Here is a 12168-nt window from a genome sequence, read left to right on the forward strand (position 1 = left end):
CTGGGAGAATTTTAGACCTGACAGTGGAGCAGGATCAAATAGGCCTAGGCCTATCAGCCATTCTATAATATTTCCATATTGTGTGATTTTATTTTATACTATTTCAAACAATGCCATGTTGTTTTTCACCAAATCATAGACTACTATTTTATATTTTGTTTATTTGGTGCAAATACATGGACATCAGGATTGAGAATTCCTGCATGTCACTCCACTGGTCAGTCTGTCTTGTCTTTCTATTCACACCACACAAAAATAACTGAGTCAGCTACAGTCTATTAAAAGAACCAGGGCTGCATTAAACTGGTGACTGCCCCACACTGAGGGGTTTGTGAATGGACGAGGAAGCAGGCATCAAGCTGGTTACCTAATCGAAGGCAGGAAAACAGCCTTTCCCAGTGGAGGATTACTACCTACGTACGCTGTAAGTGAACTGAGTATAATCCGGCTAACAGGTGAAGATGTTGTGGCTGTGCAATGATCTTTAATCACGTTTTAGCCTTCTTTGTACTCTTGGTTTGCCTGGAATGTGCTTAACAAACAGGAATTTCAATCTGTTAAGAAGGACTGTTTCCTTCCTTAAGTATCACCTAGGCCTACAGTTATTTACCCTTCCTGTTTTTTTTCAAGCAGAAGTAGAAGTAAACTTGCCTGTCACTGTCCTGGTTTGCTCTCCTTGACTATCCAGTGACAGTATGCTATCCTAGAGGTGACATACTGCACGGCATTTGAAGTTATGGCCCGTCTAGGCCAACATATATTTAGACTCTGTCCTCAGACACACTGTACATGGCCATTGGCCACAGTAAAACAGTTGCTACCAGAAAGAACAAATGTCGCTCTATGCAGGGAGCTGCCTACTGAAGTGTACTAAGGAACACTTTCCAATACTGTTTATCTAACTTCATGTTGTAACAAAAAAAAGTTGTAAGCTCAACTTTTATGTTGTGATTTTGAGCAGAGGTTCTTTCAAATACTTTAAAAAGATTAGTCAAATTCCATGAGCCAAAAAATGAAATCCATATTGTTATAACTGGTAACTACAGAGCACATCTCCTCAAAGCATGATGTGCGTTTTCAAGTGTGTCTGAGAGATCTGTTTGTAATAGATACATGCTCATTTATGTCACAGCCACCCCCCGAAATACCAAACAGCTGTTTACACAAAGCGTGAAACACGACCCACTTCTTGTTTCTATTCATGTCATCATCCTTTTGGAGTATAGTTTTTGGAGAACTTCCTCTGTTTTCCTGTTATTTGGGCAGTCACTAATCACAATACCATGTGCACTCCACAGCATGTCAACCGTACAAGAGGTTGAATTGCCTTTCCTTAGCTGTTCACAGCATATCACCCAAAGACAGAATTAGTTTTTTCTTTCTTTGTGTGTGTGTGTGTTTGTGTTAAGGCAATTCCCCCCTCCCACTCCTGTTAAAACTTGTCTTTCAGAGAATGGCGGTTCCGTCGGTGATGGTGCTACCCATGTTCGTGGTGGTGATGGCTGGGATCTATTATGTGTACAATGAGGTCACCCGGTTCATGTCCAAGTCTGTGGTGCGGAATAAAGTGGTGGTGATAACAGATGCTGTGTCAGGAATGGGAAGTGGTAATACTCTTACACATTAAATTTTTCGACCGATTCTGTGTTACTATATGGACATATCAATATTGTCCATTTAATCAAGCTCATACATCATGCTTTTTATAATTGATTGATAGATGCTGCCATGCAATTTACTGCATCCGCAACTTGTGCTAATGGTTTTTAAATTATGAGGCCAGCTCAGACTGTGCAAAAATGTGCTCAGCTTTTAAAATGCAAAACCTAATGGCACAAAGATTCAATTGCAACACATTCGCCAGGAAAACCATTACCTTCTGTAGTGCACTTCAAACTTGAACACAATGCAAATACCATTGTGCAGGAGACACCCCGAGGCTCCACTCTGCAGAGTGGCATTCCTGTCAATCTTTTTATTGTTTATAACAGTTGCAAGTGCCACACTATACAGACACGAAAAGTGAAAGACGTTTCAGTCACAGAATCTGCACTTGGGATTGCCCCATGTGCGTTTTCTGTTGTAAATGTTTATAGTGTGAATCACCACACTTTTTAACTCCATTTTTTTTTTCTCCTGTATGTTTCAGAATGTGCCAGACTCCTCCATAAAGGTGGTGCAAGGCTGGTCCTATGTGGGCCAAGCTGGGATAAGCTGGAGTCTCTGTACGACTCCCTGTGCATTGGTTCAGACCCCACTCAGGTAAGAAACCTTTTGCATTTGGGAACAGTGGGAAATGATTGAGACCTGTGTGTGACTGCATGTATTGGAAGTAGGGCGTGAATGATCCTGGCTGTACTTCCACAGTTTGCTTTAAAAACACGAGGAAAAAGTGTCTTAACAGCGTGGTTTAGATCACCTCAAAGCACTTCACCTGAGACAGACGCTTTACGCTTGTCGTGCGCACCAACAGACGGGATATCCTCCGCATGCGACACTCAGCCACTATGTCTGGATGGTCCGAGGGTCTGTCACGACCCCGGTGATCCTCTCCGTTCATTTTTTATTATTTTTTTCATCTCTTGCGATCTCACAGCTCCTCTCTCTGTCATCTCTGTCACTGTTAAAGCTTCCTCCATGCCTGGTCAACAATGGCAGGATATCCTCTCTGACAACTCTCTGTCCACTGCTGCCTCTCAGATACACAGGGAACCACCAGTGATTATGGATCGAAGATAATTCTTTGCACATTTAAAGGAATGTTGAGGATGCAGGGAGAATACAATACAAACAAAACAAACAAAATTTATGTCAATTATGGACATTCAAGGACGTATCAGTTCAGGGTCCAAACTGTGAACTAATTATAAAAGCCATGTATGATGTACATGATATACTTGATGAATATAACATCTATAATATGTATATGTATTATATATATCATTGAGATAAATGTTATTTTGTCCTGTATTGTAAGTTCTGTATCAGCTTGTTGAACACTGTGCTCTGGGAGCGCATTGATAGCTTTTGCAGTGACAGTAACAACAGCGTTATGAAACAGATGGTGATTCATATTGTTTTAAAATTATTTTCGTTTGAAAAAAAAAAACATGTGCCGTGACATGCACTACGTGCTCACATTGGCTTACACAGCGATTCCCCCTCCATTTCCATCTGCGATAAGAGCATCTGGTTTCCATCCCCGTGATGTGCGCTATCTTTGTTTCCTGCCGCAGACCTTCACGCCCAAGCTGGTGCTGCTGGACTTCAGCGATACGGCCGGCATGCAGGACTCGGCCGCTGATGTGATAGAGTGCTATGGCTGTGTGGACATCATGATCTGCAACAGCAGCATGAAGATCAAAGCCCCCGTCCAGGACCTGTCTCTGGAGATGGACAGAAACATCATGGACATGAACTACTTTGGGCCTGTCACTCTGGTAAAAGGTGAACACAAATATGAGCCAATCCGCATGAAAAAAACAGCAGGGCACGCCCTGTTCACGCGAGACACTGTGACTGAAATAGTCAAATGTGGTATGGGTTTCAGAATTCCCTTAGTGTTTGTAGAAATGATAGTTACTTTAACAAGAAAAAATCTAATTAAGTCACCATTTTGAAACAGCTAAATATTTGCATCATCCTCATACTGAGTGTATATCATTAGCTTTAAAAGAAGTAGTTGTAATAGACTAATGCAGCTACCTTTCCTACATGCTCTAAAAGAACACATGTATCTGTTGCATTCTACACATAAAGGCTTGAGTAACATCCAGGTATGTCTAAGTAGGTGTTCCAGACAGCGGAAGAATGTGGCTCGCCTTTGAAATGTGGTATGGCCTCACTCATTACAGGTGTGCTGCCATCGATGATCTCTAGAAGGACAGGACACTTCCTCCTGGTGAACAGCATTCAGGGCAGACTGTCTATCCCTTTCCGCACCTCCTGTAAGTTTGTTGGATCCTGACAAAAAGATGTCATTTAGACTTGAGGCTTAAGACTAGAATCCACAACACTGAAAACAGGTTGTAAAAACTTAAGTATGCATAACCTTCTGAGGTGTTGCACCTATAAAAGGGAACAATTCAATTTGTTCTCTCTTAATAATGGTGAATTCTTCTAGCTCAAATGTAACCCAAGTTACATAAACTGTTGTTGTGTAAACTGAATTATAGTTCACTTATAAGATAGACAGTGCAGTATTTTAGCTCGTTGGGGGAAAAATTACTTGTATTTTTACATATGCTCACCTAACTTGACATTTGTCCTATTCTTTCCACCCTGCTATTATTAATATCCACGCCCAGGGCTGTCAACTTTTGATATATGGACGGCTGACTCACACATATGTTACTGCCTGACACCCTGACGCATTTTGCATTCTAGATGCTGCCTCCAAGCATGCTGTCCAGGCCTTCTTTGACTGCCTGCGGGCGGAGGTGGAGGAGTACGGTATTTCCGTCAGCACCATCAGTCACACCTACATCAACTCCTCACAGAACGCGACTGAACCCTCCTCCTCTTCTTCCTCCTCCTCGCCTTCACCCTCTCCAGCCTCCTCCTCCGCCTCCTCCGCTCCTTCCAAGATTTCCAATTCCCTGCTGGCCTGTGAGTAATCTCCCTCCCCTCCGGAGCCCTGCCCGTGGCTGTCTGTCGGGCACATCATCAGTTCAGCCGTTTTATTTATGCAGCCTGTTTTCACGGAGGTCACCCACCTCCTCCACCTCCTCCTCCTCCACCGCCGTGCTCTTGTTGTACCGAAAACAATACTGGCCCGGCGCGGATAGCATGTAAAACACCAGGCATTGCAGACGGGTGGAGCCTTTTCACGGTCAGCTTTTTACAAGACATGACATGAAACAAAACAAGGTGTTGAGCAACAGTGTTTGTTTACCTGGTGTTTGTTTTTTTTTCCGAGGGAATAATTAGTTTGGGCCACCTGCGTGTGTGGCTCAGCGAGAGAAGAAATTATTAGTCGTGGTGTTGAGATGAGATAACATTCACAAGGGCGGTGCCAGAGTCTTTTTTCTGGCGTGGCGATGCATGCCAGTTGGTAATAGGCTACTTATTGATTCAAGTCTCGCCTTGTTCCTCCTCTGGCTGCATGCACAGACCGTGGTCGTTCATTGTTGGATTCAGACTAGAAATGAAACTGAAACTGGAAAATATTGCAGTGTCAAGTATCTGATTTGCATTTCACGCCGAAACAACCAATTGAGCAGTATGATACAGATATATTGATAATATAGATATTATAATATTGTAATAGAATTTTTTTAAGAAAAATGTTTGATAGAAGAAAGTGTTGAATACCACAACCCCTTCCCAACGTGTACGATTTTAATAAAAATCACTGTGATCATATCAGATTAATTAGAGTAGACCTTAATCACTGGACTCTCCCATTTTAATTGCTGCCTGTTGTTGCCAGACCTTTACAGACAGCTGAATCACGGCGTGACCCCACACGACCTGGCCAATGAGATTGTGCGGACGGTGGACTGGAAGCGGAGGGAGGTGCTGCTCGCCCACCCCATCCCCCAGCTGGCCCTCTGCGTCCGCTGCCTCCTCCCCAGCGCCTTCTTCTCCGTGGTCGCCGCCGGAGTCAAGGATGGACCCATGGCCGAGCAGATGATCAAGTGATGGAATGGAATGGGATAGAAGAAACGCAAGAAAGAATCAAGCAGGCATCTAAAGTCATGTTTGCATAGTATTGAATAGAAGCACAAGGATTTTGCTGTGTAAATCAGTTGAGGGAAATATGCAACAAAAAAAAGCCATGTTAGTGTTGTGATGTTGTGAACAAATCTTAAATCTTTACATTCTTCTAAAAGATCTAGGCCGACAGGGTACCTTACAATACCTAAGGCGTCCATTACTTATTTTAACAGATTCTGAGCTGGACTATTACTTGTAGACTGAGAACGGAGAAGCAGAAAGAACGTCATGTGGTTTTATACCAAAGTTTATGTTGATGCTGAACTTGTATGAGGGCTCTGCTGTATCGTTGATTTGTATCTGTGTCCTGTAGATGGCGCCCGTTTCTTTGTTATAGATGACGATAAACCTGCTGAATCACTGTTCACAGTTCAAGAGAGATTTAAACAGTGTAGTAAGGCTGTCATCAATCTGTCTGTAATCAAAATGTTTTTCAAAGTTAATTGATACTGAGCTGTTTGGTTCTTAGTGAAAAGAAACGTACCAATAACTGCAACTTGTCTTGTATTCATAAATAAAATGCAGTGCGTAAGAGACGGTGTTTTGTCTTTTACTAATAGCAATAGGATTTATTTATATGATTCTACACAAGCATTCGATTACTTCGCGAGCACACACACACACACACACACACACACACACACACACACACACACACACACACACACACACACACACACACACACACACACACACACACACACACATCACAGGCTGTGTGAGAGGGGTATAGAAATGGGACAAAATCAATTGATCTTAATTATTTAGATGTCTTAATAGGAGAGGCCTCTCGCGTGAGCAGGAGAACCGCCAAATCCCTATCCGGCCAATAAAGGTAGGCTACATGAAGAAATGTTTATTTGTATGACTGTGGTGTTATTGAATTATTTTGAAAGAATGATCAAATGACACTGAAAAGAAAAGCATAGGCTATAAAACACATAATCGGCCGATCCGTAAACCTTGTCCCAAAGTACTTCATTGATATTCCTTGGGTATCAGAAACCCCACCACACATATTTTAAATAGCCCGACTGTGGTGAGCAGTGGCTCATTCTCACCGCTCATGTCGTTTCTGTGGTGTAACATCTTGAAGCCCGTCACTCACCGCGCAGTGTGATCCTAATGAACACAGGCTGCTGCGCTCTTATGTAAATTCCGCGCTGAGATGGATCGGCAGCCTCAAGTTGAAGTCCAGCTGGCCTTCGAGGGTCTTTATTTGGCAGGTCATTTACCCCTGTGGGATTTGACCCTTTTCTTTTTTCTCCTTTGTACGAAAATGTGCTCGGATTCTGACAGCCGCATAAATAAAGCCAATTTACCGATATCTGGGAACAGAAATTTACATTTGACTCAACTATTTCTAGAAGGCGTGTTCCTTGCCTTCTATCTTCCTACCTCAGTATTTCAGTTTGATATTAGACTATTTATAGGACTTATATAAACATTCAATGAATTTTGAGTTGAATAGGCTATCAATCAACTCCACACTCCACATGAATGGAATAATTTCGCACACTCCATTGCTTTCCGAAAATGATTCAGAAATAGTGGCTGTATCTCTGCAGGTTTTAATTTGTTGTATCCTTTGACATTCTCACATCCTTTGACACCCCTAGGAACTCATGGTGTGAGGTCCAATCAGGTAAGAACAAATCTAGTGAGCTACATAAAAGCACGGTTCAAGCAGCCTCAATTTGTCAAATGAATGAAGAAGTTCTTTGCAGAGCCATTTGGTTCATAACTGAAGCCCAGAAGTGGTTCCAGCATATATCGACAAAGTTCAAGAACATTTTCCCCCCTTCTAAGACTATATGATTGTCTGAAAGCTAAGTGACGAGATGACAAATCTAAAGAGTACCTGTGCGGGATATTTCCCACCACAAATGGGCCTGAAAGTGAGCGGGGTGACCGACTCTTATTAATATTTAAAAGGCAGTCTTATTGATGGAGCTGTGATTTACGGGGGTTATGGTGGGTGCCATGGTAATGATTGCCCCTGCTCTGAGCGCAGCCTGCAAAAAGCTCTCCATCAACTACAGTTGCTGCCCAGACACCTGCCTCACTTTGTCCATGTTTCATGGGAGGGGTTACAGACCCTTGTTCAAGCACTCCACCCAAAGGATTGCTTTATTTCCAGCACCAGCTTTTGAAAAAGATGAGGGCTTTTTTTTATCATTATTATTGGAGTCATTTTACTGTATTGTTATTCAATGCTTCAAGCCACTTGTGTTTCTGTATGAAATAGGCAAAGTGAAGCCAACAGAAAGCTTAGAATAGTCACACTTTCCTTCAATGCATTTTTTTAAAAACAAGTTGATCAAATGTAGACAGATCAAATGTATAATTCTAGTGTGTTGATACAACAGTAAAGGGAAAACTTGTCAAATGTGTAGGTATTGCCTCAAATGTTACATTTACCATGAACAATGCGTGACAAAGTGATGCAAGATATGAAAACGTTGCCATTCGTCCTATTTTAAAGGATTGCTTTTCTTTTTCCAGATTAGATTTTAATCTGGAGATCTGAGAGTGCAGTAATCTTTGATTAAACCTCACTACTTGCGAGCGACCCCTCCTTACAAGGATCCTCAGTGGAATGACAAGGGCTTTCAAGGTTTTTCATTTTCGCTCCAAAGGAAGAGTTAAGTGCTTGCTGCAGCCATGCACCCGAAAGAGAGGACACTTCTTTTCTCCCTAATCCCTGTGCTACTGTCTATTTAAAAATCCCTAACAAAAATGTGTTGGGGGCCTTGGAAGTGTTTCATGCTCTGTAACATGTGAGCCGCTATTCACATGAGAGACCCATGCATTATTTGTCATATGGTCACAGCTGAGTGGACATGCTCTGTGCTATACGTGATTTACGGAACAGATGTTACATTGTCACACTCATTAGTGACTAACATTAATGATAATGCCTTTAATTAGAGGGATTAATTATCATAAATGACAACAGCACATGTGAAAGAAATGAGCACAATTAAAAGGTGCATTAAACAGCATCTTTTATGCATGATTAATGCCAGATTTCTTAATTTCACAACCCTCTGTCTTTGAATTAAGTCAGTTTAAAGTCAAATCTGGATGTTAACTTTACTTGTCACTTGTTTTGTTAATATGGCCATCTGTGTCCTGTATGGACACAGGTAGGCTGTAATCAACCCAAAACCTAAATGTTAGTATGCAAGTGTTGAAAAAATGGGCAATCTGTTCAGTTCTCAAAGAAGCGAATAACTAATCATGCATAAGCAGAGACAGGGAATTGAGGTTAGTGACTGATTGTGGAAGTTAAAAAAGCAAGATTGTTAATGCATTCATCAAAACCTGCTTTTTCTGGTACCTAATATGGTCCCTCAAATTCTTATTTTCTAGTTTCCCTGTGCAGATGATTTACAGTGCACATTTAGTTGTGTAGTCTGAATATTAAGGTGTTAGAGATTTCTGCTGTATTGGGCCACATAAAGCTATTCACTACCATGGGAATTGACCGACGATGAGAGATTGGTCAAAGCACTTTGCTTGCAAAAACTCTGACTGCTTCTTCTTCCGAAATTATCAGCACATAAAATGTCACTTCTTGTTCTTTTTATCCCCCTTGCAAATTTCCATTAGACACACCAGACACAGGTTACACACCCGGTATAAAAACGGCCTGTGGCCATTAATCTTTGTTTTGCCTTACTGCACAGAGAGGGAATTCTTTTTATTGCAGGAATATCTGACGGTCATATTTTAAAGGCTCTCAAGGGATTCACAGGTACATACAAACAAGGCCATTACTTTCAGAGGACTCGGATTAAAATTCTGTTGCCATGATGCTCCAGGATCTTGGATTTAGGGTTTGGCACTGGGGCCAACAAGGTCTGCCGTACAGTAGCTACTGAACAAACGACAGAGCTACAGTATCAGCAGCTTTTTCCTACCCTATGTTCTTGGCCATGGAGGAGCAGGCCATCCTGGTTTGTGTAGCTATACCCGGCCAGATCGCCTTACCTCCACACCATGCTCGGCCCTCCGAGCTCAGGCCATCTGCTCACATTCCACCATGGCCAATTGAAGACCAGCGAGAGCGGTGCACACACACAGCCATACAGACCAGAGGTTAGAATGGAGATTGCTCAGCTTAATGCTTGTAAATGGCTTTGATGAAACCCTTTTCTGAGAGGGAATGTTTTTTTTCCACTATAATAATAATACCCATGATCTACCACAGGCCATGCGTCATCTCTTCTATTGCTGTTTACTGATTGCCTGCTTCTTGGGCAATCGTCAGAGGGAAGGTATATTGCGTGTATTTTGTAACTGAGATACCAACCTTTCAAATGAAGCCTTGCAATGATTTATGTCTGATCAGTTGTAAGTAAATTATGACAACGGTTAGGCAATCTTTAATGCATTAATTCAGAAAAATGATGCCACACTGTCAGCACAACAGTCATAACCCTCCCAAAACAAACAAACAAACAAAATAAACAGCCATTTTGGTTCGATGGATGCAATGAATCTATATTCAGTGAAGCATTAGCTCTGTGTTTCATTTTCTTCAGTAATCTTTAGTTAGCCATACAGCTCCATTGTAACCTGCGCAGAGCAGGTGGTTGCCATCGTGACATCTACATTTCAGAGCGTCCGCCTCTACTTCAGGGGATCCTTTGCAAATCCGACAAGAGCACGGAAAAGAAGATTAGTCTCTGTGTTACAGTCCAATAATCCAGTACAGCGGTATATCCGATTGTTATTATGACAGGTCAGAGGAGGATAACAAAAATTGGAGGGATATGTGTTTTAGATGTTTATCTTTGCCTGGCATGAATGCCACCATGGATCAAAACCTGCCCTGGCAACCGACCAGTCGCTAAGCTGACATGGGAGGAGGGGGGGATCAAGCTGAATATTTTTGCAGTTGCGACTTGCAAGTCATGGGAGATGTACCGTTGACATATATGTGCAGATTCACTGAGCCCATCCATATGAGATATGGTGGTGCACTGCATGGATGTGTACACGTGAGTGCAAAACATGACCACATCCTGTTCTCATCTTTCTGACCCAGGAGGGCACATTTATCCAATGATGCTGCACCCTCTCCACATTGTCCACCCATTTCCAGAATGATTTTCAGCATGACATGGCAAGGACTTGGTTTCTGCCAAACAATGTTTGCTTTTATTCTCTCATAAACATGCTTCGTGTTCCATGTCTATGTGTGTTAGAAGGCTTTGGCTAACGGTGCGCCAGCGTTTGACAGTTTGACATTGAGGAGGATGATCCCGCCTGTCAGTGTCGCAGAGTGTATTGATCTTCTCTGTCTAATTGGGGACGGTAATAAAGTTTGCGTCTCTGCTCATTGATTGGCCTACTCATTATCAATCAATGTATTGGATGGCAGCATGGGTCTCTGTGTCATCTGATGTGTGATACTCCTCAGTATCAAGCCAGAAGGTCACACAGATTGGGAGAAAATGGCTGACGGTTCTGGTGCCAATCTCGAAGACTTCACTGTGTTTGTGTCAGCCAAACTGCAATGCCACAAATTCAGCTTCCAGCTTAGCTTCCCATACAAAAAAAAATTCTTCGTAGTATTGATTTGCAGCCCACATTTGCCTTTTTTGTGTGGATTTCCTTTTGGAGGCTCTTTTTATTGGTTATGAAGACTCGCTACGAGGGTGCCGGAGCCAACAGAAACATGAGAACTCTGGCAGCAGGGCTGATAAAATATTAAATTGAGAGCCTCCACAACCACACGATTTGTCTAAAGTGCCTTCTAGCGCTAGTTGTGGTGGCAGCGAAGTAGCAGCTCTATCAGCTGAGACCAAGGAAACAGATTGAAAAAAAAAAAACAGCCAGTAAATTTTTGCAAAGCTTATTTTATGGTACGTTATAGGTTGAAAATGGAAGTTTATGAGGAAATCGTCATTACAGGCCCTACAAAAGCTGCGATTTCCTAACAGCAGTGAATCAAAGCGCACATGCCACCCTGGTCCCGGGCATGTGTCAGGTCCTTGAGAAAAATGGCCCAGTGTATCTTGTGATTGCCGAAGGATTAGAATGCAACAATATTGACTCTCTGTAATTACTAGGAAAAGGTGGGGTGGGTTGGGTTGGGGTGGGGGGGTTCGGTTGGGTGGTTATTAGGTCTGCGGCTATTTAAGGTCGTAAAAAAAGAGCTGGGGGAAAAAAAACTGTGATTTTCTTTCCTGGAATGTTGCCTTGCTGGCAGATCGTTGCGCGCGGTGCTCAAATTAAACTGGGAATGGCTGTGTGGAATGGGAGCCTGTGCTAATGAAACAGAAGGGGCAGGCTACAGGCGGGGGGATCGAGCGATGCTGCTGCTGCTGCCGGGACACAGAGGTCCTGGGCGGCAATTATTCTCGGCTGATGCCACGACGACCCCCCCCCCCCCCCCCCTTCTCCCACACACCCTACACACACACACACACACACACA

The 12168-nt window shown here is 42.7% G+C and overlaps 1 protein-coding gene across 1 annotated transcript; it reads left to right on the forward strand.

Annotated features, from left to right (window-relative positions):
• The first annotated feature begins 291 nt into the window (after positions 1-291).
• On the forward strand, positions 292-6252 carry dhrs7cb (dehydrogenase/reductase (SDR family) member 7Cb). The gene is made up of 7 exons (XM_062527078.1): positions 292-424; positions 1451-1607; positions 2150-2262; positions 3237-3447; positions 3855-3947; positions 4387-4608; positions 5432-6252. Exons 2-7 carry the CDS (start codon positions 1454-1456, stop codon positions 5641-5643), a joined length of 1005 nt encoding a protein of 334 aa, XP_062383062.1. The 5' UTR covers positions 292-424; positions 1451-1453; the 3' UTR covers positions 5644-6252.
• Positions 6253-12168: the final 5916 nt, after the last annotated feature.

Source organism: Sardina pilchardus, chromosome 22, assembly GCF_963854185.1.
Source record: "Sardina pilchardus chromosome 22, fSarPil1.1, whole genome shotgun sequence".
Taxonomy (NCBI): Eukaryota; Metazoa; Chordata; class Actinopteri; order Clupeiformes; family Clupeidae; genus Sardina; species Sardina pilchardus.

What these genes read in the sequence shown, in the direction of transcription:
- dhrs7cb (XM_062527078.1), top strand. Translation starts at nt 1,454, where the DNA reads ATGGCGGTTCCGTCGGTGATGGTGCTACCCATGTTCGTGGTGGTGATG. An exon ending in TTGGTTCAGACCCCACTCAG is followed by an intron (nt 2,263 to 3,236) that starts GTAAGAAACCTT and finishes TTCCTGCCGCAG; the next exon opens with ACCTTCACGCCCAAGCTGGT. An exon ending in TATCCCTTTCCGCACCTCCT is followed by an intron (nt 3,948 to 4,386) that starts GTAAGTTTGTTG and finishes TTTGCATTCTAG; the next exon opens with ATGCTGCCTCCAAGCATGCT.